Source organism: Lentinula edodes, assembly GCF_021015755.1.
Source record: "Lentinula edodes strain Le(Bin) 0899 ss11 chromosome Unknown C8R40scaffold_37, whole genome shotgun sequence".
Lineage (NCBI taxonomy): Eukaryota > Fungi > Basidiomycota > Agaricomycetes > Agaricales > Omphalotaceae > Lentinula > Lentinula edodes.
In genome coordinates this window covers 337,693-365,364 of record NW_025764343.1, presented here as the reverse complement: position 1 = coordinate 365,364, position 27,672 = coordinate 337,693, and the positions used below count along the sequence as shown (strand labels likewise).

Genomic DNA, 27,672 nt, shown 5'->3' with positions numbered 1-27,672 from the left:
ACAAAACAACATCACCTAGACCTCGAACCAGTCACTAGTATTGCTAGTATTGCTGAGACGTGTGCGATCTCTGAGCGCCAGTTTTGTCACATGTAGACTCGAGTATAAGATAAGCAAGGCGCTATTTAAGCGCCTATTCGCACCTACTGTATCTCGTCGACTGAGGACTCTCATCAGACCAGTTCACCACCTCGCCATCTACTCAAGGAGAGGAGACGCGAAGCCAAGCTGCTGCCAGATCTTTGACACAAGTATATACCTAGGATATATCTACAAAATACCGTACTGGGGGCGCAGAGACACTTGTCTTATTCCGAGTCGGTTCAAGGGGAACGATCACGTGAATTGGTTGATTTCCAATTGTAACTTGTTTCTCAACTTGAACTTGTCACTGCCAGTTGTTCTTGAACTCCTCTTACTTTCCCGGCCGTGGCTGGGACGTATCTACTAATCTCAAACTGAACTTTCGGCCCATACTATGTCCTCTTTCCAGACGACGGAAATCCTGTTCAACTCTCCCGCGTTGCACTCGCTCAAACGTGACCAACTCGTAAAGCTCTGCAAAATTCACTCTGTAAAGGCTTCAGGGAAGAATGTCGAACTTATCGAGAGACTGAAGAGGGTAGCCGAGGATCTTCCCAAAGGATCCCTAAGTATCGGTTCGGGAAATCATGACATTGATAACGGCGATATGGAGATTGACGAGGCGGCTGACAACGGCGGGAACAACAAAGAGAACTACGCCGACCGCAAAATAGGCAGCACTACCGCGGTGGTGAATCCTCCTCGTCCAAGTGAGCAATGGGAGGTCATGGAGAGCATCGCGGAGTGCGAGAACGAAGATAGCGGATCGCGAAACGGAACGTTGAGAAGCATCGCGTCCAACAGAGAGTTTGGAACAGGTGGCTCAAAGTGTACGTGTTCTTTGCTCTCTCGACTTCCACGAATTAAAGATCCGGTCCTCACAGCATCAACAATTTCATCTATCAAAGCATTGGCCTCTTCTTTAGGGCTCAAACGCAGCACTTCCGCCAAATCTGTCGTGGCCAGTTCTCTCTCAGAGCAACCTCCCGTAGTACCGCCTATAAGTAGCGAAAAACTCCAGAATGCACATGCGTCAGGAACTCGAGGAGACCGATTTCCGCCTGCCACTGATGACGAGCTCTCTAAACACGCGATTCCATATACCCGTTTACCTGTTCCTTCACCGAATCAGATCCCACAGACAGATCACTTTTCCGACTTCTCGCACTTTGGTGCAAACCCCCCTACTCCTGCCACGCTCTCAAAGTTTGATTTTAACCGGGAGGATACTGCTCCACTCCCAGGCCATGTGCTCAGACCCGGAGCGCCTGCACCAAATAATGCTAGGTTAAGTTTGGGAGATGCTCGCTTCAGCTTGGGCTATGGGTTAGCAACTCCCAGAAAAAGTGCATCGGGTGCTACCACGACCATTCGATTAGTATCGTCGTCATCCATGATCGGTATCACAAATTCCCCTGGACCTTCGACTTCCACACTTGACATTGAAAACTCGAGCACGCCACATCTAAAGCCGTGGAACACAGCGTTTGATCTTGTACTAGGAAGTCCCTCGGGGCCTGGTCAAGGCGAAAATGTCAAGATATACCCTGACTTGCCCATGGAAGATGTGCTTGTCAGTTCTACGACCGTTGAGCCCTCTCAATCTTTATCAGATGGTTTTCCCCATCCTTCTGGCGTAAAATCTCAGGCATTTGTATTCGGCTCTCCGTTGCCTCAGCATAGAGTGTCCAATGCACAGTTTCAAACAGCCGCTGCGTCGGTTCTAGAGGAGATGAATCGCCGCTTGCTTGCTGATGGTGTCGAAGCAGTTGGTACTTCCCTCGTTTCAAACCTGCGTCCTGGCGCTGGAAGTCATCTTACTCCCGGTACCCAGAAAGTATACACAGACAGAGAGATCAAACCTTTGCGCAAGAGCTTCGGCGCCCATGCTGTGCAAAAGGAAATACAACAAAAGTTCGAAAAAGCCCATCAGGACCAATTCGATGGAATGGAGAGTATCGCCGGATATCTGGACCGCAAGAATAATTCATCGTTGGTCGGAAAAGCACCTGTAGGCACTAGTTCAAGTATTGAATCGGTACAGATGGGAAAGAAGAGGAAGTCCAGCGCTGTAGATGATGGTCGCCATGCACCAGCGAAGCGTCCAAGCACTCGAGTGATAAGCAACACCAGAAGAACTGTTCCTGGAGGCTTTGGGGAGGAGGATGAGGATGAGGAAGCGCCTGTTGGAAAGAAACCTAGAGTCGAGTTCTCCGGTAAGGATGATACCGGAGCAAAGGAGGTTGATCAATCAGCTTTAGAGAAATCAGAAAAGGAGCGAGACGCTATTCGCCGAAAGTTAGAGATGAACCGAGCTCGGAGGAGGAGCAGTGCTGCGAACGGGAGAGCTAGTATGGGACGCGGAAGAGTCAGTGTGGGTCGTAACAGTAAGTTGCTCATTTTTGAACGGATTGATTGCCTGCGTCGCTTACTATGAACAACCTTGATAGGCAAGCTGCCGCCAAAGCAGGCGGTGTCCAAGTCTAGGTTCGGATTCCTATCCAATGCAGCAAAGTCTATCGTAAAGGGTGTCTGGGGTGGAGGGAAAAAAACCCCTGCTGTAGTTCCGCCTAAACCAGTATCCAAAGCCCCTTCCAGTTCAACATCTATAGCGAAGTCAGTGCCCTCTACTGGAGTTACGGAGGCAAAAGCCAAAGTTGCGCCTTCCGGTACTCAAAGGAAATTCTCTGCAACAGATTCAGGTACTTCACCTCGCAACAGGGATGTCTCTAACGCGGGAACAATGAACTCTCTGGGCTCTGTGGCTACAACGATACATTCTTCCCGATCCCGGTCTCCTCTACCCTCATTTGCGGCTCCGACCAAGAGTAGTAGTGTTCGATCATCGGCCACGGGTACTACGTTCACGCGCAATAGCTCTATCGCGAACTCTTCGAGGGTCTCTCGAACTTCAACAACTTCAACAACTTCATCAAGGGTTTCCAGTCTCGGTGTACGCGGAACCCTCGATCCTAACCGTGTTAGCTCGACGACAAGTTCGCGTCTCCTTGCCCCCACCGCTAGCTCTTTGGCTAAAGCCGCTAGCTTAAATAAACTCAAGTCTGATACCCTCAATGTTCCGACTGAAACCCCGTTTGCTTCTTCGCCGTCTTCTTCAAAAATATTTAGCAAGCCGCTTGTGGTGCCTAAGGGCTCGGGATTGCCTTCTCCAGTTCGAAGTGGAAGATCACAGACTGTTACTCGAGAGATAACTGTCAAACAACGTTCTTTATCAGGTCGTAAACCACGTATATCTCGCTCGAAGGTAATTGCCAAACTAGCGTCCCAACGCAACCCTTCGGGGGGATCGGGGCCATCGGTTAGTACAGATTATACAGGTCCATCCGCAGTTGGTCTGGCCGCGAAGCGGTCAAGCCTTGGTGTGGGGGTGCACAAGGCCCCAAGGAAGAGCATGGGCGCAGCACGAAGAAGTCATATCGGCGTGTCTGGAGCCAGAAGTAGTGAAGCAAGCGTATTGTTGAGTGCCAAGAAGAGGGCAAGGCAGAGCGAGTATGCTCGTAGGAAAAGTAGGGCTGCCACTAGTGGTGCAGAACCTATGAAGGTCGATGCATGAAATGGCCAGTGTGAGCGCTGAGCTTTTTATGTCTTCTTTTTTTTCTTTCGTGAATATGAACAGTTGCCTATTTTATTCGTATGGAGTACGATTCGAATGTCATCCCTCTTAAACCAAACTTCCAATTACCTAGTCTTTACAGTATTGTACTATTTTTCTAGCAAGTCATTTCGAATCATCTGCGGTATTATGAAGGACTGTACGGTTCAAGCGAGTGCAAAACAACGGTGGTCACTGTACCTAGCAGATATTAATATGACGGTAAGTGTGCCAAAGATATAAAAGGATATAAATCGCCCAACATGTGGTAAGGAACGGAAAGGAAAAGAAACGGATAGGAAAAAGACCGGAGATAGAGCGCTTACGCTCGTTTACCTCGATTTCAATGATCTCGACTGTCATTTTGCAACGAAAAATCAGTAAAAATCAGTAAAATCCGTCGGTACGCGAATCTCCGCAGCCTCTGGGCTCATATTTACTGCAGTGGTGCGTCGGCGACACTTCGACCGCCGCCTCTTTGTAGCTCTTTGTTCCTATGTACCTCTCTCCTATCTTTTCTTCTCTTATCATACAAACTCTACGCACTCTGTCTTCCTTATTGAGTATGACTTATCCGCCGTATCGTTGTCTCGATGCCCGACATATATACTAATAGTCAACTGCAACTGACTCCAAGTTTTCGACGTCGATTTCTCCCCTCTTTCTTGTTCTACAAGCAACAGGAATACAAAGTACATCGATTCTGCGGGTGAGTCTCTATTCGCTACTTACCTTTAGTTCGGATCAATCTTAGTCTGTGAAGTTGTAGAACTTATAGCCTTCAAGATGGCCTACTCTCCGAACGCAGTTGCTAATCACCTTTTGTCGGCCTCGCGCGGATTCGATCATCTCTTTGCCGATGACATTCCTTCCGCTGAGAAAGTCTTCGCCTCAGAAAATGATCCATTCCACCTCGTTGGCAGTGGTTATCTCTGTTTTTTGGAGGCCTCTCTGGGTTTAGATTCGAGCAAGATGGGCGAAGCTGCCCGCCTTCTTTCTTTGGCAGAGGCTGGGTCCAGGACTGCACTTAAGGCTGCAGCTAAATCGAAATCGAGATTCGCGTCGACTGCATTTCCCCCAGGCCTTGAATATGAGATCGCAAACGCAGACACTGTGGTACTTTTAGGCGTTACACACGCACTCAGCGAGTCATACATGGGCTATCTACAATGCATCTATTCCATGAACTCGGCGTACGGAAAGTTCAGCAAGCTGTACAAGACAGTGTTCCCTAACGGTCTTGATAGCCACTCTATCCCACTTACACCTTTGTTCCCATTTTCCGCAACTTCGTCAGCGGGCTCATCTGCTATAACTTCCAGTGCTTTCATTACCACAAAGCCCAATAAACCCACCCGCCCCCCTGTGAGGCAGGGCTCATCGTTCTTCAGCTTAGCGGGTAGGTGGGGCTCGGGATCAGCTTCCTCCTCAGCTTCCTCCCTCTCTTTGTCCGTCGAAGCAGAGAATCCGGAAGAGATTCAAAATCTGAAAAGCCTTATCATAGCCGGCACCGCTTTTGGTCAGTACTGCTGTTGGCGCTGAGAATTTCGCCTGCTGATAATACCAAAGGATTCGGCTTATTCAATCTTATCTTCTCGCTCCTGCCAAAGAAAATTCAGTGAGATCGTTTCCTAAATATAGCCTTTCTATTCTGAATTTTATGGAATAGATCTGTAGCTGGACTCTTTGGTTTTGCCCACGATCGTCGCCTTGCACTACAAGCTCTCGCTGTGAGTGCAGAGTATGCAGCCGAGGGTGAAGTGCATGGTGTCCTTGCAGGGTATGTTTCTTTCGTTTTCTTCGATCGTCAAGACGTTAAGGATCCTTCAGGTTAGTACTGATGACGTACCACGGAACCGTCTTGCTTTTATCTGGCTACCAGGCGGACGAGGCTCGCATTATCCGCGAATACGAAGGCGTGGTAAGGAGCATCGAGACGCGTTATCCAACGGGCGCGCTATGGATACTGAACAGAGTACGTATCGCATTCTATCTTCCTCTCGTGTTACCAAACTATTTGAGCAGGCGAAAATTTATCGTATGACATGCGATCCAGAAAGTGCTATTCGCGTCATCACAAGCGGCCTAGAAGAGAGACAGAGCGATGCGGAGGGTGAACACAGCAAGGGATGTAAACAGGGCGATTCGTTGGTAAGTCCTTTGTTGCTGTGGTTGATTATTTGGGTGTTTACGGAGAAAATTGGTTTGGTACAGCTATTATTCGAGCTCGCATGGATCCGCCTCTCCCAGAGACACTATATGGAGAGCGCAGCGGCGTTCCTCAAATTGACGGAGCTGACTGGTTGGTCTCATGGAACGTACTACTTCATCGCCGCTGGTTGCCATATATCGTTGGCTCTTTCGGACAACGTTTTACCTTATGAGAAGGAGAATCATTTGAATAAGGCTCAGGGACTTTTGGATGCTATACCCAGTTTGTTGGATAAGCGGAAAATTGGGGGAAAGGAATTGCCAACGGAGGTTTTGATCAAGAAGAAATGTATGTTCGAAGGTTCTGTGTCTGTTCGAAATCGTTAATTAGCACGACAGTGGCATTCTACAAGAAGAAACAAAAACGACTGGGAGGAGACGAGGCCAAGTTCGTTGAATGCATACGGATCAGCCCAGCAGAAGAAATGGGTATTTGTGAGCCTGAAAATCCCTATGCATCTTTTCCAAACTGACCTTACGACTAGTTTGGAATACTCATAATCTAATTTCACCCTCGCTCGCAAAGGCACATATCAAAGAGTGGTCAGATCTTTCGCCTCCCTTGGGCATCGACAGCCCTTATATGGCCGATCCGATTTCTTCAACGACGCCTGATCTAGACACTCCAGACGAACTGGCCCTCCGTTTTTTACTGTTGGGAATCGCACATCGCTCTATTGGTTGCGTTGGAATAAGAATCAAGGGTAACAGCCCACCCTCAACAGGACCTGCATCTTCATCTTCGTCCTGTATCGATAGTCCGGGATCGGAACCAGAGTCCATCGTAGAATCGGCCTCTTCTACCCTCTTTGACGAATTGACTCCGTATACTGACAATGCTTCCGCGTGCCTTCGTGCATCCCGCGAACTGCTTTCCGCTGCACACGCTCTACAATCTTCAATCAAAGTCAGTACTTGGATCGGTGGACTAGCTATGTTCGAACTAGCGGTTTTGGACCTGAAGGAGGTCGAAGTCGAGGAAAATAATGGGAAAGGTCCATTGGCTGATTCGGGACAGAGATGGAAAACGGCCCTCGAGTCTGCTCGTATCAAGCTCGACGCAGCGATGAATTTGTCCCCGCATTCGATCGATCTTTCCAGTCAACTCGACATCCGAGTTTCCATGTTAAGACACGAAATCGATATGAAGGCTGAGATGATTGGTCTCACTGCGTGATCTTTTTATATTTTTCTGCCATCTGCGAGGGTATCTATATATATACACGTTATCTTATACATTATCGTTATCATTTTCCTTCGTCTTCATTTCTTCAACTGCTTCGCAGTGTGGAATGATCGAAATATGTAGAATTTGTGTATGTAGATCTGTCTTTTGTATCTCGTCCTATTCTGTAGCTCTTGGTAAATTATATAGAACAAGCTAGGCTTGAGAACTCGTGGCAGGTTGAAAGTTTCCTCCACTTATGTATTGACTTGACCCCAGATCTATTCAAAAAGGGAAGTGTCCCCGATCTGAATTTTCGACACCTCACCCTCTCGAGTCTCGAGGAGCATATCAACGATCTATCTATCCATGGCCACCAATTTTCGTGAAACAGAAGTATATTATTGAGCAAATTTACATAATAACGAACATGTACCAGAAAACTTCGAAGGTAAATGATTACTGATTAATGTGTAGGGATTATAACGGAACGATAGGCTACAAGTGGATGTACCAGAGTGCAAAGAATGTTAGAGTAAAACGAAGGTATAGAAAGAGCGGAAGAGTTCAAAGGAGAGAGAACAAATTCATGTTTTGTGTCGTTATAAAAAATCAGGACTACTAGACCAGGATTGAAATACCTTACCGGAATTGCCGGAATCGTCGGGCCTCTGCAGTAACATTCCAGGCAGTCTGGACAAGTTCCACAATTCTCGTGTCTTTAACACCTAAAGCGAGAACATTTTTCCACATTCCCTGATTATACTTAACCCGTCGCTGAAATTCCTCCTCGGCAAGCAACGACATTTGGCGAGCCATCTCAGCCGAGTTCGGAAATTCAGATATTACTTGGGGGGTAAAAGATGAAGCGCGAGGAAATTGGTTTGGGTCTCGAGACCTAGACCGAAAAGCAAAAGCAGTGGGATAGATGCGATGTGTGGCAGAGAAATCGGAACCAGAGGCAGGGAGACCGTGAGTAATCCTGAATTGGGATGGACAAAGGGTACAGGTGAAGTAGATCCTGGAGCAACGGGGGGGATGAGATCATCTACCCGGAAGCCATTGTTATACATATCCGCATCGATTGGAACTATGAGTGGTTGAATAGATGAGGTGGTCGTTGACTGGTACAGTGCGAGGGCATGGCTTGGCATGTGTGCATCTCTCGTTATAGGCATGTCAATATATTTAGGCAGAGGATCTCCAGATGTATAGCAAGGCTTCACCACATTGAAGTGGTGACACAAAGCACTGTCAAGGACAAGGAGGTATTCGATTAAAACGCGATACTTCAAAAATATAAAAAGTATGTTATCACTCACTCTAGAGGCTCCATGCTTCCAAGTAGTGAAGGACGTGGCATCTTTTTCGTAGCCTGTGAGTTGGTCGATGTGTGTACTGATTAGATGATGGATTCGTAGGCGTAGAGAGGTCGTAAAGGGGAATCAATAAATGAAGCGGAAACAAGCTGAGCTCGGGATGCGACTGAACAGTGCCTGGAGTTCGCAAATGAGCTCTATCACCTGCGAATTACGAGTCAGAGACAAGCAAAATTCACTTCTGGTTGATAGACGCGTCGTTAAGGTGTAACAAAGGAAAGGGAAGGAGAGCAGGGGAGGGAGTGAGAGAAAGGACCCGGGAAGGACTAGGGGGGGTTTGAAAAAAGTGGTTACGTATACTATCCTAGCGTTCCGCTGTCAGCGTCCGACCTCGGAACAGATAATCTTACCGAAGCTCCGAGAACAATTCAATCAGGTATGTAGTTTAGGCCTTAGGCCTCAAGGCTCAAAACTTGCTGGGTATATGCAGGCGAGTATTGTAAGTGAGTCCAGAGTTTGCCTAGATCTCCGACTCTTGTTACACAGGCGTGCAGTTCTATTCAACCAGGTTTAACCCAGCGATAATTGATGCTGAGCCTGATTAAATTAGTGCTCAGTACAGTTTCCGTAATCTTAACCCCGGCATCACTTGAAACCTGGGTTCAAAATATTGAGGCTGGGCATCAACTCATTTACATAATCAAGGCCCACTGCAGTACTCGGAACGTTCATTTTCCTGCTCTTTTCCAAATTTTTCAAATCTTTTATTGGACTGAATCATTACTTAGTATCTACATACAAAGGTGCAACACAATAAAGCATGTATCTGAGAATGAAACTTAAAATTTAAGACACACTGACCTGGGAACCAATTAATTGGACGGGTGAAAAAAAACAAAAAATCGCTTGGTGAATCTTGGGAAGGGGATGTTTTGATGTACCCGAAGCATGTGGTGTTGAAGTAGGCAGTTGAGGCAGTTTTGCAGAGTTGATGGCGGCATAGAGGGCTTGTTCAGCTTGATGTCATTCTTGAGGTTGGAGTGAATCTCGTAACTTAAAGGTTGAGGTTGAGGGGGGATGATGCAGTCCGAGCCTTGAATATTTTGTATCTTCAATAGACAAGTTGAACATTGAGTTAGTTGCAGGTTGCGTCCTAATTTAAATGATCCTCGTAGTGTTAAATGTTGATTGAAAAGGGCCAGCGTTGAGCATTGAGTGTTGAGTGTTGAATGTTGAACGTTTGAACAAAGTTGACGACGTGGCAAAAAAAAGACCAAACAATAATCAACATTTCTCGCGTGACCTAAGAATGACTCATGGAACATGAAATGATTTGGAGCGGGCGGATTCTTGTGGTGGATTTTTTCGTGCGCAATCAGTCGAAGTAATCATTTATCATACTATCTTGCTGCTACTGTAATGAATCATCTCTACTAAATATTCATAGTCTATCTTCAGCAAACTAGCCTCCTGCCAATTGCATGGCTTGACTTGGAATGTGAAGCACTATAAATTTGAAGCTCATCTGGTCAAAATGGTGCCGTATTAAAGATAAATACCTTGCCCTGCTTATCCTCAAAATTATCCTCAAAGCCTTTGGGTCATACACAGGTCAGATATGTCCTCACAATGTGTCATTGATTTTTGACTGCCATTCATCCCAAGGGCTAACAGATATTGTATGAAGCGAGGTTTGTAAAAAACATACAGCCTAGTACCAATTACATAAATTCAAACCTGGGTTATAATATGTGAGCCTGGGGACGAAATGAAATTTCATCCCCGGGTTGTTTGACATCAATCAGCCCACGCTTATCCGAAGGTCTGGTTGTGTACAGTGTGTAAAGAGGTGTAAAGGCCAATACGAAGGACGCATAATATCAAGGAACCAACGAATAAGCATTGGCTATTTATTCTCATTCATTCCCCTTATCAGAGACCTTTTCATGAAGTAATGAACGGTAATGAACAGGTAATGAAATTTCCCTCCTTCCCGCCCTTTCAAACAAATTAATCTACAGGTAATTCGATGGGTGCAGCCTTTGTAGATTGGCGCACTGAATTTTCCCGTCCATAACGAGCTCACTCAAAGCTTTAGCAGTCCCCGGAGCATTGCAAATTCCCTTCAAACGCAGTATTTATTAGTGAAATTAGACATACACACGTAGTAAACAATCTTACCCAACATGTGTGTCCGGTTGCAATAATTAATCCTTGAGCAATATTGGAAGCAGCACCAACGATCGGGCCTCCACCCGTCTCGACAATGGGAAGGAAACACGCTTGTCGCTTGTTGACGGTCCCGGCTCGAAGTTCTGGAGAGATACCGCAGACGTGTTTCCAGATGCTTTCACAAGCGGCTTCATCTATGGTCACGTCGTCCACGTTCTTTGGAAGAAAAGAGTCATCACCAGGTCCACAAGCATAAACTTCATTTCCAGGTCTAGCGTAAATCTCTGGAGAAACAGTGAGTCCTCGTCGTCCAGGTAAGGAAATCTCGGTGAAGAGAACATAAGGAGCAATGTCGACGGAAGGTTGTGGATGAATTGTTATGCTGTGAGCTCTGGTAGAGGAGATAGGGAGAGACTCCAGGAGAGATGGAGACCAAGCACCCGCTGCGAGTATTACATGTGTGGCGCGAAGTGTTTCGCTTTTGCCCGAGTCGTTATGAATGATGTCGACGCCAGTGACTACTCCATCACTGATATTTAGCTCGATCGCACGACCTGAAATCAGCTGAGCACCTTTTTCCGCGGCGAGTTCCATCATGCTGTTCGTGAAAAGAAGGGGGTGGACCTGTGCTGTGTCTCCGTCACCCGCCATCGGGGAGTAAGTATGAGTTAGACTTTCGTCAACCCAGAGCAAGTCGTCGGGAAGACCTTTCCTTTTTCTACTCGCAGGATCGTTTTTGTGGACTGTTCCTTCACCAAGTCCTAGTGTTTTCTCCAAGCTTTTTCTTTGACCGCCAGCTCCTACACCATCGCCGAATTCCGCGTCCTCATCGAGCACGGCACCTTTACCTTCCCAACTTCCGCATCTGACAAATCGCCATCCCCAACGGTCCTGTCCATTATGTTCTTGGGCGAGCTTGACATGCTCTGCGAAGGAAACAGCCACAAGTTCTTTCGGATACGCCCATTTCGCTACCAAGCCACCTGCCTTTCCTGAGGCTCCCTGTGCTGGACCATGCTTTGAGGCCTCTATGACTTTGATGGTTGTAGTAACAGAAGAAAACGAGGGGTGGCGAGTTAATTGATAAGCTGTTGAGCATCCAATGATTCCACCTCCGATTATGAGTATATCTTTGTGAGGATTAGTACTGACATTCATATTGAAGGAAAGCTTTGAGCCTCTCGTGAATATTGCTGAATGAGAAATGGTACTTGGCCGATGTAGAAGATGAAAAAGAATTCGTAGAGCCATTCTCATTTCTTATATACGCATGACATCATTTCTAATGCGTATCTGAAGGTTGAAGATAAGGGTAAAATCTGAACATGAATAGACACAAATCAGATATGATGGGGACAACGGCGAGCGAGGACCTTGATGGTATGCAGGTGGTATTGCTGGTATGTAACTTACGGTAAGAATGAGCGGAAATCAGTAACTAGCGCTCAGTGGCAGTGTAAGTTTTCACCTTTCTTTCCTCTTGCCATCGACTAGTATTCAACGCATCTCCAATGGCTCCACTAAAGCCCTCAAAATCATCCAGGCTTGGAACGGTAACGAAGCGCAAGCTCGCTGAGTCTTCCGCCTCTAAGCCCGCAAAAGCAACCAAAAAGTTGAGGGTTAACCCGCAGCTATCATCTGATCCTCAAATTCAGTACTCAAATTCAGAAGGTGATGCGGAGGAAAAAGATGACGAGGATGAGCAATCTGGAGAGGAAGAAGAAGAAGAAGAGGGCATGCTACACGGCTTTTCGACTGACGAGGACGATTCCTCAGACGAAGAAATAGACGGACCCCCGGTTGATATCACAAAACTACCTACCATAGCGAAGGACGACGAAACAGTACAAAAGAGACTAGAGAGAGCCAAAAAACAACCGGTACTTCATCAACGATGCGTCCCATGGTGTTCCCTAATATGTGAATGTCTCTACAGGCCGTAGACCGGGGAGTCTTGTATCTAGGACATCTACCCCACGGATTCTACGAGGATCAGCTCAAGGGATATTTTTCTCAGTTTGGGAATGTAACTCGGCTGCGAATCTCTAGAAATAAAAAGGTCAACCCGTTGCCGATTATCTGGAGACCAAAAACGTCTGATGTGTCTTTACCTTAGACCGGAAGATCCAAACATTACGGTTTTTTGGAATTTGATTCATCCTCAGTCGCTGAAATTGTTGCGGAGACGATGAATAATTACCTACTCATGGGACATATCCTCCACTGCAAAGTCATACCGAAGGACGAGATTCATCCAGAGTTATGGGTAGGCGCGAATAGGAAATGGAGAGTTGTACCTATGCAGCGTGTCGCGCGAGTCAAGCATAACAAAGTCGGTTGACCTTCTCAATTAAACGGAACACTATACTCAGGTGTTTTTTCCTAGCTGCGAACTCTGGAAGAACAGGCCAAAGCAACCAAACGTTTGCTCAGACGACAGAACGATAAAAAGAGCAAGCTGGAGAAACTCGGCATATCGTACAACTTCGATGCTGTTGCATATGTATGTACTACACTTGCCAATATTCGACACTGTCTCTGACCGAGCCTTTTTGTTTGAAGCAAAAGCCTATCACTACCTCATCTTAGATACATATAACGATTACGGGAGCATACGTTTGCCGGGGTCAACTATACTTTGAAAATTACATTTTTCTAACCCGGTATCTGAAACGTTGCTTTACACAATAGCACATGCTCTTTCCCTCTCCTGCCTGATGCTGGGCCGCACTTGGGGACGACAACCATACAAGATCATAGTACCGATGATTCGTTGAACACGGAAGGGAAAATATACAAATAAAGAGCCTTAAAGCTTTCCGTTCGACGTGACCAGCCCGAGTACTACGTACCTGGGTCTTTCAACTCATGCAGCCCACACTTTAGCAATGAGTTCGGTAAGACCTGTAACAACATAAGTTTTGGCATGGAGAACAAAATGACATACGAAGCGCACCAATATCATTCGTGTTGAATTGATACACCCCAACCATAGTCCCAACAGTCGCCGCTCGTAGAGTCCATTTTACAATCGGGCCAAGAACAGAGAATTTACGAGGGTGTAAGTAGTCGACAGCAGAAGAATCGAACTAAGTTAACAAAAAAAGTGAGCTTTCACAAGCTGTGAACAAAAAGGTTCAACGAGACGCACTCCGATATGACTGTGGATTATAAGGCTGAGACCAAGTATACCATCGAAGATAGGGTAGTTTGTCCCACTCGTAGCAAATGCGGCAACAGTCATAGGAACGAGGGCGGCGGATACAAGGCGTTCAAATGCCCAGTGATACGAACCATGGGTCTTGGATGGAGGAGGGAAAGTTGTAGGATCATTCACGGTGCCTTTGTATATTGCTAGAGAACAGGCTTGCTTTGAGCACGTATCCAAAGAGTTGCAGGCAATTACGCACGGCCACCAGGGACGTAGGCAAAGCGATCGCTGGTTGCCTGTCTAACTGTGAAATGTCCGTATGAATATTTATTTGGCCAATACTAGAAGGTGATGAAGCTTACTTTGAGTAGAAGAGCGTATGAGCGAGCGCTTAACAAGCGCCTTTGGTAGCGTAGAGCGAAGAATGAGAGACGAGCTCATCGTCTGGAGCAGAGAGGGAGGTAGCGGAGAAAGCCTACCAATCACAAACGTTTCTTTACGGGCTCCTCCGGTTACTCCCGGTCCCTACCGGAGTATCGGAGTCTCTTTCCGGCAGTTAGTGCTTGTCGAACTGCGCCTCGATTCAATCCTATACACTGTTACACGGCCCAAGACATGCTTATTGCATGTTGCCAGCAACCTCAAACTTAGAATCTACTGAACTTTTCGAAATGTACCCTACATTGTCTTCACATGTCCTTTCTGAAGAGAGCAATCTCATTGACGATTTGGATTCCAGACCTGAAGGTCGGTTCTTCGATTCACCTGAACTCAATCGTTATCACGTTCAATCATCTTCAGATGACCGGAAACTAATGAGGAAACTGGGAGCTTCCTTCTTTCTGTTTGGGTTAATCAACAACGGTGTGTACGTGGAAAGATTGTCTAGCGAAAGTGATGTTGAAGCTTCTTCGAATCTTACAGTTCTATATGTCATAATTCTCTCAGCCGCTCTAGATCTCGTTCCCTCTTCGACACCGAAAGGTATTATCGCATTTTGCAATATCGCACCAGCACTCGTTGCCAAAGTTGGCTGGCCGTATGTTCTAAAAGGACGGATCCGATATGTGAAACGGATATTCGGATGTTGTATTCTCAGTTCATTGGGGATGCTGGTGCGGCAGTAAAATCTTAGCTCTTCCTGCGTCAATGCTTATGATTTGCACAGGTAGTCGCACTCTTTGATAGTCTCTTTGCGAGATTGATAGGCATAGGATTAGCTTCTTTTTCTTCAGGCAACCTTCCAACTTATCATCAATAATGGAACCATTGCTCAATCGTCATTAGGTTTAGGAGAACTTACCTTTCTTCAACTTTCCACAACATATGCACCTCCAAGTGTGGCAGGACACGGTTTAGGGTACGGAGCTCTTCTTCTTTCGTCTATATATGTCATTATACGAATTGCTATGCTTTTGCAGATACTTCGCCTCTGGTACTGGCGCCGCTGGACTTGCTGGAGCATTCCTGTGGTGGGAGGTTCGCGGGCTTGGTGTTCGCGTTGGGGTGGGACTCTCATCTGTCAGTATATCCTTTCAGATACCAATCGACATTGAATCAATCTTGATAAAAATATTAGGTCTTACCTTTCATCATACCCGCAACGTATTTCTTCCTCCTGCCAAGTAGTTCAACATTTTTATACACCTCAATACCTCCTTCAGGATATGAAAGCCCAAATGTACAGGGATCTACCCTCCCTTACACTCCCCTTGCAGCGACTGAAGAAGAATTAGGAGAAGAGGAGGGTAGCTTCCGTGCCGGACCGAGGAAGAACGTCTCGTTAACATTCAATGATAAAGTTAGGCTAGTACGTCCGCTGTTAACGCGATATATGCTACCATTGTGTAAGTACCTCACAAATGTCTCATGCAGTTTACACTAATCTCTACTATTACATGAGTCTTCGTTTATCTTGTGAGTAGCTGTTTCCCAAGCGCCAATGTCGCCGGTCTTACTTATAATTACTTCCCTTCAGTTTGAATATACAATCAATCAGGTGAGTCTTGACGCTACGACTTCTTGCAAGTTCCTACTCAGCTTTGAGTCTCGTTAACATATTTTCTCGCCCTAGGGAGTAGCACCGACATTACTCTATCCTGTCCCTTCGCCTGACAGATATTGGCTTTTGAGCAAAATCATCCATACAATCCGTGATTACTATCCCCTGTGGCAGGTAAGCATCCTACTCTACTGTTACTTCTCTGGCACTAATTCAAAACTCTTTCTTCGCTCTTTACTACGTTTGTTTCATTCATTTGGCTCTGAACAACGTCAATTTCTTGTGTCGATTCTTATCTGTTCTAATAGCTCATATATCAAACAACTGTTTTTCTATCCCGGTCCTCTATATCCATAGGCATTCCTCCGTTGCCACCAAATCTTCTTCCACTGCCGTCTGTGCTGCAAGGCTTCATCTTACTCCTGTTAGCGTTTGAGTCATCGATTGGATTCTACGCAGACGATGCCGAAGGCCTAAGCATCATAACAGTGTTCGCTTTAATCAGCTTAGAAGGCATCTGCGGAGGTCTAGCATAGTGAGTTCCTTGTAAATTGAGAAGCCATGGAAAGGTCCTTGGAAAATTCACTGTATGAGTAGTGAATGCCGCTTCGTTCTTGGTTCGACTTGAATCCGACGATTCGGAGACCGGTCCTTCCATTCTTCCTTTTCCCTTCATCCCCTCCGTCGTTCCGCGTTCGCTGATGGTACCAAAACTCTTTTCTATTCAGTGTCAATGCTTTTTATCGCATCAACCAGGAGCACCCGGACCCTAGCAGTGCTCACAATATGGAACGCGCCAAGCAAGAGAAGGAATTCAAAATCGGGTCTATTGGGTTCGCTGATTCATCTGGAATTCTTTTTGCATCTCTGCTCGCCGTTCCAACGGAGCTCGCATTGTGTAAAGCTCAAACCAGGAGAGGAAAGATGCTCTGTAAAGAACTGTAAATTAAACAGCCAACGGCGTTTAGTATTTGCATTCCACTCTACTTAGCTGTATCCACTTCAGCCGTATATTATATAAGTAGCCTGCTGTGTTGGCATTAATCGATTGCTCTGTTAACACGTGTACAACACCTTGGAACAAGTACATAGATACATAGATGGCATACGAAAAAAAAACTGAGAACAAAACATCACCAAAACATTAAAGAATCAAAATGACAAGAGTGGGACTTGAACCCACGCGGACATTCGCCCATGAGAAAGGAAGCACTACTGCTTGAGTCACACGCCTTAACCGCTCGGCCATCTTGCCTCTAATTCTTTGCTGGAAAGGAGTTAACTGAACTTCAAGGCTTCCAAACATCAGAATATGAGTAGTGATGCATTATATAATAACGACTCACCTCACAATGGTATGGCAAGATGGCCGAGCGGTTAAGGCGTGTGACTCAAGCAGTAGTGCTTCCTTTCTCATGGGCGAATGTCCGCGTGGGTTCAAGTCCCACTCTTGTCATTTTTGTCCTTATCTACAGCACATGTTACAGTATTCCCATCGTCTTTTGACGCCCTGCAACTCGTATCGTGAGTGCGAAGTCGCCTACAAAGCTATTATGCGGTGATCATTGAATCCATCTCGTTGTAATGTTACAGGTTTTTACTTAGATAGGATAAATTAATGAGGACGGGAGAATCCATTGAATGTGGGTTTTTACCGTATGGTCCCTATACGATGACCATCAGTTGGAAAGGTACCACGTATCCCGATTCCGAAGGTTTGGCCCAGAGTTGAGAACATATTATATCTGTCAAGAGTCAGGAATATGCAGGGAATATCGGGGAATCTTTTGGAATCTCTCGTCCTCGTATGTCCTCAATGGCTCCTCACATTGTCCGTTGTTTCTCGATTCGTTCCTGAACTCGTTGATGATCTGGACCATGGAGCCGCATACTGTTATGGCATACATCATGGAAGATATCTCACCTTCTGGGAAAGGCAACCAGAGGCAACTAAGAAGGGAGGGCAAATCTTCAGGCGGACGAGTTGAGTCGTCAAGGTGGCGGCGGTAAAGCGTAAATGTTTTTTTTTGACGATCCATGATTTGATCCTTTTCAGTTCCTTTCAATCAAGCCGGCCTGAAGCAAGCTCTAGGCTCCTGTAGTGTGCGCTCACAAAGCTTTAAGCCAGATATCAAGTCGCTATGGTGAAGAAATTCTTTGGATGTGTGAGATCGTTGACGAGAGTGTACTACTTCTGGATGGTGCGGGAAGATTGTGAACCTTCGAGTTTGTAGGGGCTCCGAGTCGGTCACGGTCAAATCACGTCAGAAGCGATTCGAATACTTATATGTAATATATATGAAGTATCAGCTTATTATGTAGTGCTAGATTTTGTTTTACAGTAATGTGAAGTTGCTCCAACACCCAGAATTTGGGCTTGTGAAGCAAAACTTTGCACGACGATCTGGGATCTTTTCGGGAGAAAGTGGTCTTGCACGATGTTGAAAATGATCTGAAAAGAAAGTCATCCACTTTCGGAAATAGATTTGTGATTAATTCTTCTGTCGTGCCTCCAACGGTGTTACCGGAAACAGCTGACACGACTTTGTACGTACACTGGACATGGTCAATTTCGTGTTTTTACCTCTCACCACCATCTACCTCCCAAACTGGTGCTTGTGCATCATCCGACGCACTGAGCTGCCATGCCCCAGGCCACGCGAAAGGATCCCACAATGCAGCGCGCACAAGATAAAGAGTCAAAGCGTGCCAGAGGTGCGATATCCATTATTAGCCGAGCTAATTATTCACTTTATTTAATCACTTTGCCTGCCCCACTATAATCAGGCGCCCTTTCTTGTGCTGAATGCAGGAGGTAGGATGTCTTGAGGTCGAAGAGCAATACATCGGTGGCCTCACACTACATTTTAGGCTCAAGTTGAAATGCGACAAGACCGTCCCATGTTCAAGGTTAGCTCTTCTTCCAGAAAGTTTCCAACAATTTCCAACAAATACGTGTAGTTGTAAGCGCAGAGGTTGCTCTAGTATCTGTCCAAACGGAGTCCTTATCACTGGTCAGGGCACCCGGTGAGTTTATTCACTTCAGCAAAGGATTTGACACTGACGACTACTTGATATCCTCACCAGGTTTGTATTAGCAGATACAGAAAAACTACACGCGAAGATTGAACAAATGAGCGACCGAATACGTTCTCTTGAAGATGCTCTCATTATACTTCACTCTACTACTGGTGTTCAAGAACCCCACCCTTTGCTTGACCGTGACTTACTGAAGATCAAATCGAGCTTGGAACTGCATGCTGCGATTCAGTCAGACAGTAAAGTGAAAGAAGAAGAGATGGAGGATTCCCAGTACCTTGATGCGTTCGGTACGTTGGCGATCAGAGAGGATGGTGCGTCAACGTTTTATGGCCGCTCTGCGGGCTCCGAAGTAAGTCGGACGATGATGCACCGTAGTCAATTCTAACGAGCTATACCGTCTTCTCCTTCCTAATTATGTGGCGTCTGCTTAGAGTCTTCTCATCGTACGTGCCGTTTTTCATAGCGGGGCAGAATTTACGAACTTACCATTTCCTATCACTCAATCGTTGGTTCCTTGTATTTCTTCAGGGAGAGACCGTTTCCACTCCTTTAGACGGGCGAGATCCCCATTCTACCACCCAGGTCAATGGTCAGTCTCTGAACGGTGTGCAAACCATCCGAGAATGGCAGCAACAAGCAGCTCAAGCTCGCGGCCTGCCCACCGTTCTAAGTAACTTGTCACACTCTTTCCCGCTCCCTGCTTCGCAGCCTATTCCGGATTTAGACTATCTCGTCGACACCTTCCTTCCACCATGGCAAGAAGCGTCGCGCTTATGCGAACTCTATCTTGAGCAAGCTCCTTGGTTTTTTGGTGCTGTCACGCAGCGACAACTTGTGGAGGAGATATTGCCTATGTGGTATACTGAAGCTCCGCGGCCTGCTGTTGCTCCTTCTTTGAACCAAGAAGGTGTATCTGTAGGAGATCGTGGTGTAGATACCCCTCCTCTTGCAAGGTCTGGACTCGGTGTTGGAACAATGAGTAGTAGTTCTCCCCTTGGAACCAACCCGAATCCTCCTGCGGATTTTCATCAAAGCTCTTCCACATCTGCTGTACATAACGCAAGGACCGGAGGCGCTCATGACCTTGCACTGCTCTTCATGGTGTTTTGTTTCGGTGCATTGACAGACGTTAACCTTCCTGCCGCCCCGGATAACATGCAGTCTGAACGTTACTACGATCTGACAAAAGTCGGATTAAATCTAGAGGGCTTATTGGATCGACCGCCATCGGTGGCTACTGTACAGGCTTTGTCTCTCATGGGCATTTATGAGGGAATGAGGAGCGGGGAAAATAGTATTGAAAGTACATGGGCGTTGATGGGTATGGCTACCAAGCTGGCACAAAGTGTGAGGTCAATCCTACTGCTCTGCTGACCATCATGTTGATTACCATCACTTCACTTTTTGTTCGAAATTTTAGATTGGTTTACGTGAGCATATCTTCAGCTATAAGGATTGAATGTAGGACTAAGGTCTTGAGGTCCTAGATCGCGACTGTGCAAGATGGAAGTTACCGCCAGCAGAAGTCCAGAAACGTCGAGCTCTATTTTGGGAACTGTTCATTACAGATTGCTGGCAGGTCTGTTATCTCATGAACTGAGCGTTGATTTTTTAAACCCAGATTCGATCTTCTAGAGTCTCGCTACCGGCCGATTAGCCACATTTTCACTTCCCTTTGTGGATTGTGAATTACCCTACGATCCCGATGGAACGATTTCGGATGACGGAACAGTTCAACCCAGCTGTAAGTCGTTTAATCATATAACCTCTTGGAGCTATCTTTCATTGACTTTATTCATATCGCACATCACTATGTTGTTTCTACACATATCTTATGCTGATGAATCAATGTGTGGGCAACAGTCCCTTTCTGGAAGGCGCGTTTCGGGGCCGAATGTGTATCTGCAGTTGTTCAAGGAACTCTCACCTCGCGTGCACCAAAATATTCAATAATTTTGGACCTGGATCGCAAAATTCGAGATATGGAATTGCCCAAATATGCGCAGGGTCCTATACCAGAAGGTGCTGGTTTAAAAGAGACGATGAGTTACTGCATGCCGACGAACTATCGAGAGTTGAGTGAGTCCATCTTACGTTGTGTTCCCTATACCATCCGTTTACAGTATTACCAGCGCTACTCTATATTCACCGTTGTTTCTTCACGCATGCAATCCAAAGCAATCCTACTGATCCAATTAAGAGCCAGTATGCACCCTCATTCCTCGCTGGATATCGCAGTGCCTGCGACCTTCTCAATGCTGTTCGGAAGCAGTTCACCATGTTTCCGGCTCAAATCGCTCGTTTTTGGGTCCTTTGGACACATGCATTTTCTTCAACTGTAAGTTCCTTTTCCTCTCAGCTCAGGCGCTTATAACGGTCATCGCAGGTTATGATATCATCTGTTGTAACGCACGGATCTAGATCCAAGGTCGCGCCTGCAGCTTTATTTGAGCTGAAGTCTGCTTGCGAGCTGTTTGAGCAGGCTGCTCGTCATGGTGGTAGAGCGGTGAAGTTCCTTGTAAGTATCGCAGTAGTACCCATATCAATTTCTCTAATCTTACAACTAAAGCCCATCGTGCAACGACTACTGGGCAAGGCACAAAAAGTATATTATGACACGTGCAATGGCATCCCTCCAGCCATCTCCAACGACATATTTCGTCCGTCCAATACTGGCTCCGATGAGATCAGTGTTTTCAGCGGCAAAACGCATACTGTGGCCACGAAGGCCCCACGCACGCCTAGTGCCCGTTCCCCAGGTTCTAATGGAAGTGCACGAAGTTCTCAATCACCAAATGGCTCACCCTCTCAAAGTCATTTGACAACGAATCCGTCATTTGCCGAGGTGCACCCTACCCTGGTGCAAGAGCTTAATGGGTTTGAGGGGCATATTTCTGCGCAACTCCAAAACGCATATAATAATCCGAATTTCAACGAGTTACTCATGGGACCTTATGCTAGTCAGGAGATATCGGGACAGCATCAATATGAAGCGGAACATTTGGCACGACAACAATACGAGCAGCAAAGACGTGAACTCGAACAGCAGAAATCGGAAGAACAGGAACGATCGGAGCGGCAGTATATGGAGCAACGCCTAATACATCAACGGGAAGAAGAACAACTGCGAGTCGCTGAGGAAGAAGCCCAAGCATACGCACAGACCCAACGACAGCAGCAGCAATTGCATTATTCTTACCATCACTCTCCTACATCGGAATCCTCTATTTCTATCGCAAATGGTTTACCAATTACAGCTCATGTGCAGGATCAACTAATGCAAGATCAACGGCGAACCCTTTCACACTCTCAATCACATCCAAATCTTCATCGAGTCGCTGGATACAATGGACATAGCGAATACAACCAAGCCTCACAGGTGCCTCTACCGAACCACTACCACTATGCCTCCCAGACATCATCAGAGCAGCAGCATACTCATATAGTCACTCATCAACAAAACCAACATCGACCCCCTCCCAATCGTTCGCATCTCCACTCACACCACCAACACCCTTCTACTCAACCTGATCCTTCTCATCCACCTCAGCATGAAATGTACGCCATACCTACAGAGTATATGCCCGTTCATTCTTCGCCAATATCATCTGATGTCTCGATTTCCCCTACATCCTCCGCACCGCCGCGACATTATCCTTCACCTGAAGCTGTATTTGAAGCTCACAATCAACGATCTCATCCTCATGATGGCATAGCTGCAGGAGGTAATTACTGGCCGAATGGCCAACATCAAACCGTGGCGGAAGGGGTGGCGTACAATCATCATCATGCCCCGCGTCGTGGCCCGCAGCAACCACAGCAGTATAACCATACACATCAACAATACACACCCGAAGCAGCGATGCAGGGAATGGCGGCTGAAGATCCACGGTTGCAAGAGACGTGGCGGTCGTATATGTACAAAGTAAGTCTTTATCTCTGTCCATATTGAAATTTCCTTGACGCGGAAGATTCACCAGGTTGGTTCTCCAAGACTAATGCTGGAAGACTGACATTGAACATATCGCTACTTTATATTCGACTCATCTAGACCATATTACCTCGTATTTCTCTTACTGACAGCTCTCTTCTTGCTTTGTGATATCGTCTATCATGCTCCACTTCCGTTTTCGCATTTTCTCTTCATTTTCCAATTTGTTGTCCCTTGCTCCCTTGCTCTCGTTTCTATGTTCGTTGTACCATTATCTGCGATTATCCGTCTGTTTGGTCGTCTTTGCTTTGCTTTTACAATACTGTTGTCCTGCTTGCTCTTGCCTTGTATGTATGTACCCGTACCGACTTGGCCTCAGCGATAACTTGCCATCTACTTATATTTTTATTTGTAATTACTTCCTGATATGGTTGAGGGGTTGTATGAATGTCTCGACGATTTGCATCACATCTGCGTTCAGGCAGCACTTAAGAATGTTTGAACCACATAATCCGTACCACATCGGTTCCAAACTAAGTACAGTATCAATAAATAGATATATGTGTATTACAACCTAGTATATTCCATGATACAAGGGAGAATAGTAGGAAACTTGAAAGAGGTGTTTCTGTGATCCGATTATTTGGTAAGTGGAAAATTACTGGAAGATATTCGATAAAGCTTCTAATCCGGATGTCCATGCCTGCCATCGCAGGATCACTTTTTAACAAGTAAGGCAAAAACTAAAGACGAAAAAATCGTTTCGCCTTCGTCACGTTCAATGTAAGTCAAGAAAGTTCCGTCTTCCATGTTCGTCTATCTTCGTAGTCGAAGTTGGTTAGTAGCGACTTTTAAATTTAACCATCATCAAGTTGACCAGCAGCCGTTATCCTATCTCTCACCAAATTCGCCACAGTCTTCCCATCTACTGGAATCTCATTTCCTTGAAACCCAGGCGGATACGACGGTGGGGGGAAACCCGGCGAAGTCAGAACTTGATCGTTCCATATCCCATAGTGCTTGAGACCTCCGCCTGCGCCCATCGCGCGCGCTGTATACTCATAGTCGTGTGCCCATCCGCCAGGATAGAATATCTCGATCACTGTCGACCGGAAGCCGAGGTTCATCCATAACTCGGCGGTTAACCCGTTACCGTGTACACCAATGAGGATAGTGCTACGGCCAACCAAACGTATTTGTTCCCATCGGGAGAGGTTTTCGGCAGAAACGACTATTACTTCAATGCCAAGCTCTACTTCAAGCTTTCTCAATTCGGCAACTAACCTGTAGATATTTTAGTTTCAAGTTACTAGTAAAAATTGGAGATGAACGAACAAACCTTTCGTGGTCCTCAGTTTTCAGTTTGCGCCGATTCCAATCTTGCCTGGACAGGTATGTCACGACAGGCCGTGTGGTTCGTTGCCTCGTCAAAGAAGTTGCGAGTAACGATAATGCATCTGTCTTTCCTTCGGGGTTGGCATGATGCTTCAATGGAACAAGGAAATTCTCCTTGAGAGTCTCATAATCCTCAGATCCGACAAAAGGAGGAGAAGGTAGCGGAGCCGTCCATTTTGAGAACCTTTCCTCGACTGTGGGTTTGATCAAATCCTGAACTGTCAGTCGATCGTGGGGTGGGTTCGGTAATTGATGAATGAGTGCAGATTGTACATCAGTGCGCTGGGACTCGAGCTGCAATCGGCTTTCATGGTTCGTCGGTGATCCATTCGCAGAGTCGTCGTCCAATCCAGCGAATACTCTGACAGAATCTCTAACCGGTGACCACCAATCACCGCCTTCTTCCCCTTGTGGGATAAGCAAGCCAAAGGGAACGGCAGCCGTACGTTGAAATCGCTGATAGTTAAACGCAGGCATAGCGGCGGAACGATCGGCGATGAGGACCCGAGGGAAGAGTATGGGTTTGCCTTTCATGGTACCTCCATTCGTTTTTGACTCCGAGGTGGGCTTGTGAATGACAGAAAGGGAGACCCAATCGTACCAATCGTGCGAAAAGAGCATCTGAGTGCTAGGCAATAAGCTCCGCATGAATAGTTGATTCATGTTAGCGTAGTCTCTCCAGTGAGCACTGTCAAGATTCGGAAAAAGGACTCGTGTGGGAGGGGGAAGTTTGTGTCCACCACCAAGGGAAGCATATGTCCGCCATACACCAAACCACAACTCTGCACAGAAATGGTAGTAATGTGTGATGAACTGAGGCGAGTCGTTAAGGATGAATGTTAAGCCAGGGACAGTGTGCACATGGCCTTCATCTACTTCGTTCACAGACAGATCGATACCGAAGAGATTCTGAAACTCTGCCGTGCTAACATACTGGAGATATTGTTCGTCTGGTGCTCGCAGCGGGTCGTTGCCCATTCCACCGCGAGCACCATATATGTCGTGTCCTTTACTGAGAATTGCTTTTGGTGGTGGAAGCTTGAGGAATGGAGATTGAGCGGGGTCGTATTTCGTCTGAGGGGGATCTATTGGCGGGTTGGAGGTGACAACATAATAAGTCCCGTTGTGCATGTACAACGAATCGATGATGGTCCACCCCGGTACGTGCTTGATGATTGTTGTTTCTCGAACCAGTCCGTCATTTTGAATAAAAGACTCTGTCTTGTATGGTGAAGGAAATGGGTTCAAAGGAGGAGATTCTAGTTTCAGAGGAGGTAAAGGGGGTGAATAATCTGCGAGAAACGAATTGTCTGAGCCGGCAGAGTGCTGGGACATGAAAAACAACAGAGCAAGGAATATACAGACAAGGACCAATTCCCTCGGTGTAGGAGTCGGTGTCGCCCCATGGCCGTGCGAGCCCATTATTGCCTGTAGGGCGTCGTTAACGAGTTGGCTGGAATTGGTCAAATCGTGCACAAAATAAGCGCTCGGGCCGATGGGCTAGTAATCGCGAGCCGGGCTACCGAGCGCCTCTTTGGTTTCAACGCTTTTCAACGACGGTGCTCGACGGTGATTCTTATTTATCGATTTGGCCTCAAGCTCAAGCCTCAACGTCAGCCTTCTTCGCGACTACTTGTCTGAATAGTTATCATTCAATCGCTGGATCAACATTAACATTGACCACGACGCCCTATAACTTGAACTCCTCGCTCAGGTTACAGAAAGTCAGTACACTTTGCATGAAGTTGCGCATTTACTGCGATCATGGTAATGTATAGTATTAGTTGGTCGCGATCGTTGGCGATTTGTTCATTGTTGTAAGTATTCAAAAATGAGTGCGCAGATTATTTACGAGTCTTGTAAATGTAATTATCACGGTAAGAGACGGAAACAGCGTTCATTCGTCAGTCAAGGCGTCCGATTCCAGGCTTCAAGAATCAATTAGACTTCAGTACTGGTTGCGGACGAAGCGATGAGCTCGGCACTGTACAGCAGTCTTGACTGTATGGTACGGTGCTGAGGCGCTTGCAGATTGTGCCTGGGCCACGTGGACCATGTCATGGTTTAAATACGCGATAAACATTCGTAATATTCCATCTTTCGCCCTCAACGACCATCATCTTTTTGCGGTCACCGTACAAAGACCTTCGTCTTCGAAACTCCTCTGTTTATTCAGCAGACCCCACATTCTCTTGAACCCACCCACTCGTTCAACTTAAGGCTCGCCCTTTCTCAAAAAAACCATCACAACCTTCTACTTCGTTTTTTCAACATATTCACAAGATGTTCGCCAAGGTCGCCCTTCTTTCCGCCCTTGTTTCCTCTGCTGTCGCAACCGTTTTCGTGAGTTTTTTTTTGCTTTGTTTGTCGTACTGAGAATAGATTCAATTAACGATATACGCGTTTTGCACACGTAGATTACCACCCCAACGGCCGCCTCCACTTATACCGGTGGACAAACCGCTACCATTACATGGGAGGATAACAACGTTGCTCCTTTGCTCCCCGCCTGGGGAAATGCTTCCGTGGGTATCTGGGCTGGAAACGCAAATCAACAGGTATGTCACTTATGAATAATCTTGTGCTAGTATTGACCTATAACTCTTTGCTCTAGACTCTTTTACAATTAGTCACAGCTTCTGTCAATGTTTCGACCACCTCTTCTATACAGTTCACTCCTAATGCAAGCATCGGCCCTAGCGGCCAGGAATAGTAAGATTTTCACTGTCATGTTGTTCTTTTATCTTGACGCTTTCCGACCCTTTTCCGCAGCTTCATTCGTATCCAATCTCTCACGCTCACAGACAACACCACTAATGCGTACCCTGAGATGGCATTCTCTGCGCTATTCAGCATGGCGTCGATGACAGGAACCTTCAACTCCTCCGTGTCTGCAGAAATCGCTGGACAGTCAACGGCACCCATTGGTGGTTCTACCACTGGCTCAATTGCTGCTACTACGTCTGCTGCATCTTCATCTGCCAAGGTCGCCGCTGCATCCACCACGTCTTCTTCGAAAAGCACCACCGCATCTGCTGCTGCCTCCAGCAATGGTGCCATTGGTTCCGTCGTTGCCAATGTCTGGATCAGTGCATTCTTCGGTGCTGTTGTTCTGGCGTTGATGCTGTAAAGTGTATGGCGGTAGGCATATGTTGCGTTGCAACTAGGAAACTTGTTTTACAATTTAATTCATATGATATTTTGTTTCTCATTTCGGATTCACCCTATTGGTTACCTGTGCTCTCCCGTGTCTCTGTTTCACCCGACCTAGCTGTTGCCTGGACTTTTCACTAATCCCATACCTCCTACACTACCTACAGCAGTACCCGTGATTTTCATGACCTGACGACCCTATGTTAGCGATATGAACTGGGACTGTAGAACAGAGGAAGCAGTTCTAGCTTAGGCTATTCTTCTTACACTCATTACGAATAGTACACTATGAAAGCTTTTTGGATTTGGAACATACTACCCAATATAATTCTCATATCGAAGCTAGGTGATAGTTGGCAACAAGTCAGTGACATCTTGGAACCAAAATTCAAGAAGATTCTATGTGTATATTTGTACACGAGGGTTGATACAGA

At 46.4% G+C, this 27,672-nt stretch overlaps 10 protein-coding genes and 2 non-coding genes across 12 annotated transcripts; 7 read left to right on the top strand and 5 right to left on the bottom strand.

Annotated features, from left to right (window-relative positions):
* Positions 1-326: 326 nt before the first annotated feature.
* On the top strand, positions 327-4,016 carry C8R40DRAFT_560010 (uncharacterized protein). The gene is made up of 3 exons (XM_046235460.1): positions 327-914; positions 993-2,471; positions 2,535-4,016. Exons 1-3 carry the CDS (start codon positions 479-481, stop codon positions 3,656-3,658), a joined length of 3,039 nt encoding a protein of 1,012 aa, XP_046082600.1. The 5' UTR covers positions 327-478; the 3' UTR covers positions 3,659-4,016.
* A 1-nt stretch (position 4,017) lies between these two features.
* On the top strand, positions 4,018-7,218 carry C8R40DRAFT_559966 (uncharacterized protein). The gene is made up of 9 exons (XM_046235459.1): positions 4,018-4,406; positions 4,467-5,216; positions 5,267-5,315; positions 5,367-5,477; positions 5,528-5,672; positions 5,723-5,848; positions 5,912-6,197; positions 6,248-6,343; positions 6,394-7,218. The coding sequence occupies exons 2-9, from the start codon at positions 4,484-4,486 to the stop codon at positions 7,083-7,085; spliced, it is 2,238 nt and encodes a 745-aa protein (XP_046082599.1). The 5' UTR covers positions 4,018-4,406; positions 4,467-4,483; the 3' UTR covers positions 7,086-7,218.
* A 235-nt stretch (positions 7,219-7,453) lies between these two features.
* C8R40DRAFT_1122199 (uncharacterized protein) lies at positions 7,454-8,517 on the bottom strand (the record flags this gene model as incomplete). The annotated part of the gene is made up of 3 exons (XM_046228851.1): positions 8,495-8,517; positions 8,281-8,379; positions 7,454-8,227 (listed from the first exon to the last, which is right to left on the bottom strand). A coding segment is annotated over exon 3 (305 nt), but the record flags the coding sequence as incomplete, so codon positions are not given.
* A 1,890-nt stretch (positions 8,518-10,407) lies between these two features.
* C8R40DRAFT_1054503 (FAD dependent oxidoreductase) lies at positions 10,408-11,722 on the bottom strand (the record flags this gene model as incomplete). Its single annotated transcript, XM_046224932.1, has 2 exons — positions 10,408-10,515; positions 10,574-11,722. 2 exons carry the CDS (start codon positions 11,720-11,722, stop codon positions 10,408-10,410), a joined length of 1,257 nt encoding a protein of 418 aa, XP_046082597.1.
* Positions 11,723-12,300: 578 nt separating this feature from the next.
* On the top strand, positions 12,301-13,106 carry C8R40DRAFT_1054740 (uncharacterized protein; the record flags this gene model as incomplete). Its single annotated transcript, XM_046224949.1, has 4 exons — positions 12,301-12,444; positions 12,501-12,623; positions 12,681-12,896; positions 12,951-13,106. The coding sequence occupies 4 exons, from the start codon at positions 12,301-12,303 to the stop codon at positions 13,104-13,106; spliced, it is 639 nt and encodes a 212-aa protein (XP_046082596.1).
* A 324-nt stretch (positions 13,107-13,430) lies between these two features.
* C8R40DRAFT_1162692 (mitochondrial inner membrane protein) lies at positions 13,431-14,156 on the bottom strand (the record flags this gene model as incomplete). Its single annotated transcript, XM_046230268.1, has 5 exons — positions 13,431-13,468; positions 13,521-13,653; positions 13,716-13,918; positions 13,975-14,019; positions 14,078-14,156. 5 exons carry the CDS (start codon positions 14,154-14,156, stop codon positions 13,431-13,433), a joined length of 498 nt encoding a protein of 165 aa, XP_046082595.1.
* Positions 14,157-14,190: 34 nt separating this feature from the next.
* C8R40DRAFT_1122189 (batten's disease protein Cln3) lies at positions 14,191-16,788 on the top strand. The gene is made up of 13 exons (XM_046228850.1): positions 14,191-14,388; positions 14,455-14,462; positions 14,517-14,579; positions 14,640-14,830; positions 14,884-14,950; positions 15,003-15,075; positions 15,137-15,236; positions 15,295-15,562; positions 15,619-15,632; positions 15,694-15,714; positions 15,790-15,891; positions 16,026-16,252; positions 16,446-16,788. Exons 1-13 carry the CDS (start codon positions 14,342-14,344, stop codon positions 16,660-16,662), a joined length of 1,398 nt encoding a protein of 465 aa, XP_046082594.1. The 5' UTR covers positions 14,191-14,341; the 3' UTR covers positions 16,663-16,788.
* Positions 16,789-16,875: 87 nt separating this feature from the next.
* Positions 16,876-16,972, bottom strand: C8R40DRAFT_t203. Its single transcript has one exon. It is a non-coding gene; the product is annotated as a tRNA-Leu (tRNA).
* A 104-nt stretch (positions 16,973-17,076) lies between these two features.
* Positions 17,077-17,173, top strand: C8R40DRAFT_t205. Its single transcript has one exon. It is a non-coding gene; the product is annotated as a tRNA-Leu (tRNA).
* A 1,034-nt stretch (positions 17,174-18,207) lies between these two features.
* Positions 18,208-23,157, top strand: C8R40DRAFT_1122168 (fungal-specific transcription factor domain-containing protein). Its single transcript, XM_046228849.1, has 15 exons — positions 18,208-18,432; positions 18,505-18,532; positions 18,589-18,627; positions 18,679-18,744; positions 18,805-19,108; positions 19,191-19,202; positions 19,288-20,106; positions 20,180-20,189; positions 20,247-20,338; positions 20,395-20,503; positions 20,623-20,838; positions 20,892-21,097; positions 21,146-21,277; positions 21,329-22,684; positions 22,740-23,157. The coding sequence occupies exons 1-15, from the start codon at positions 18,363-18,365 to the stop codon at positions 22,770-22,772; spliced, it is 3,492 nt and encodes a 1,163-aa protein (XP_046082593.1). The 5' UTR covers positions 18,208-18,362; the 3' UTR covers positions 22,773-23,157.
* A 36-nt stretch (positions 23,158-23,193) lies between these two features.
* Positions 23,194-25,595, bottom strand: C8R40DRAFT_1239842 (uncharacterized protein). Its single transcript, XM_046233494.1, has 2 exons — positions 24,030-25,595; positions 23,194-23,974 (listed from the first exon to the last, which is right to left on the bottom strand). Exons 1-2 carry the CDS (start codon positions 25,505-25,507, stop codon positions 23,548-23,550), a joined length of 1,905 nt encoding a protein of 634 aa, XP_046082592.1. The 5' UTR covers positions 25,508-25,595; the 3' UTR covers positions 23,194-23,547.
* Positions 25,596-26,368: 773 nt separating this feature from the next.
* On the top strand, positions 26,369-27,215 carry C8R40DRAFT_1072529 (uncharacterized protein; the record flags this gene model as incomplete). The annotated part of the gene is made up of 4 exons (XM_046226471.1): positions 26,369-26,428; positions 26,503-26,643; positions 26,700-26,797; positions 26,858-27,215. The coding sequence occupies 4 exons, from the start codon at positions 26,369-26,371 to the stop codon at positions 27,213-27,215; spliced, it is 657 nt and encodes a 218-aa protein (XP_046082591.1).
* Positions 27,216-27,672: the final 457 nt, after the last annotated feature.

Excerpts from the sequence above, each read along its gene's own strand:
- C8R40DRAFT_560010 (XM_046235460.1), top strand. The coding sequence starts at position 479 with ATGTCCTCTTTCCAGACGACGGAAATCCTGTTCAACTCTCCCGCGTTG. Across the intron at positions 915-992 it reads TGGAACAGGTGGCTCAAAGT|CATTGGCCTCTTCTTTAGGG; the intron begins GTACGTGTTCTT and ends CATCTATCAAAG. Across the intron at positions 2,472-2,534 it reads AGTCAGTGTGGGTCGTAACA|GCAAGCTGCCGCCAAAGCAG; the intron begins GTAAGTTGCTCA and ends CAACCTTGATAG.
- C8R40DRAFT_559966 (XM_046235459.1), top strand. The coding sequence starts at position 4,484 with ATGGCCTACTCTCCGAACGCAGTTGCTAATCACCTTTTGTCGGCCTCG. Across the intron at positions 5,316-5,366 it reads CTCCTGCCAAAGAAAATTCA|ATCTGTAGCTGGACTCTTTG; the intron begins GTGAGATCGTTT and ends TTTATGGAATAG. Across the intron at positions 5,673-5,722 it reads CGCTATGGATACTGAACAGA|GCGAAAATTTATCGTATGAC; the intron begins GTACGTATCGCA and ends CTATTTGAGCAG.
- C8R40DRAFT_1122168 (XM_046228849.1), top strand. The coding sequence starts at position 18,363 with ATGCCCCAGGCCACGCGAAAGGATCCCACAATGCAGCGCGCACAAGAT. Across the intron at positions 18,533-18,588 it reads TCTTGTGCTGAATGCAGGAG|GCTCAAGTTGAAATGCGACA; the intron begins GTAGGATGTCTT and ends ACTACATTTTAG. Across the intron at positions 20,504-20,622 it reads CGGAACAGTTCAACCCAGCT|TCCCTTTCTGGAAGGCGCGT; the intron begins GTAAGTCGTTTA and ends TGTGGGCAACAG.
- C8R40DRAFT_1239842 (XM_046233494.1), bottom strand. The coding sequence starts at position 25,507 with ATGGGCTCGCACGGCCATGGGGCGACACCGACTCCTACACCGAGGGAA. Across the intron at positions 23,975-24,029 it reads AAAACTGAGGACCACGAAAG|GTTAGTTGCCGAATTGAGAA; the intron begins GTTTGTTCGTTC and ends AAATATCTACAG.
- C8R40DRAFT_1122189 (XM_046228850.1), top strand. The coding sequence starts at position 14,342 with ATGTTGCCAGCAACCTCAAACTTAGAATCTACTGAACTTTTCGAAAT. Across the intron at positions 14,951-15,002 it reads ATTAGCTTCTTTTTCTTCAG|GTTTAGGAGAACTTACCTTT; the intron begins GCAACCTTCCAA and ends AATCGTCATTAG. Across the intron at positions 15,715-15,789 it reads TTGAATATACAATCAATCAG|GGAGTAGCACCGACATTACT; the intron begins GTGAGTCTTGAC and ends TTCTCGCCCTAG.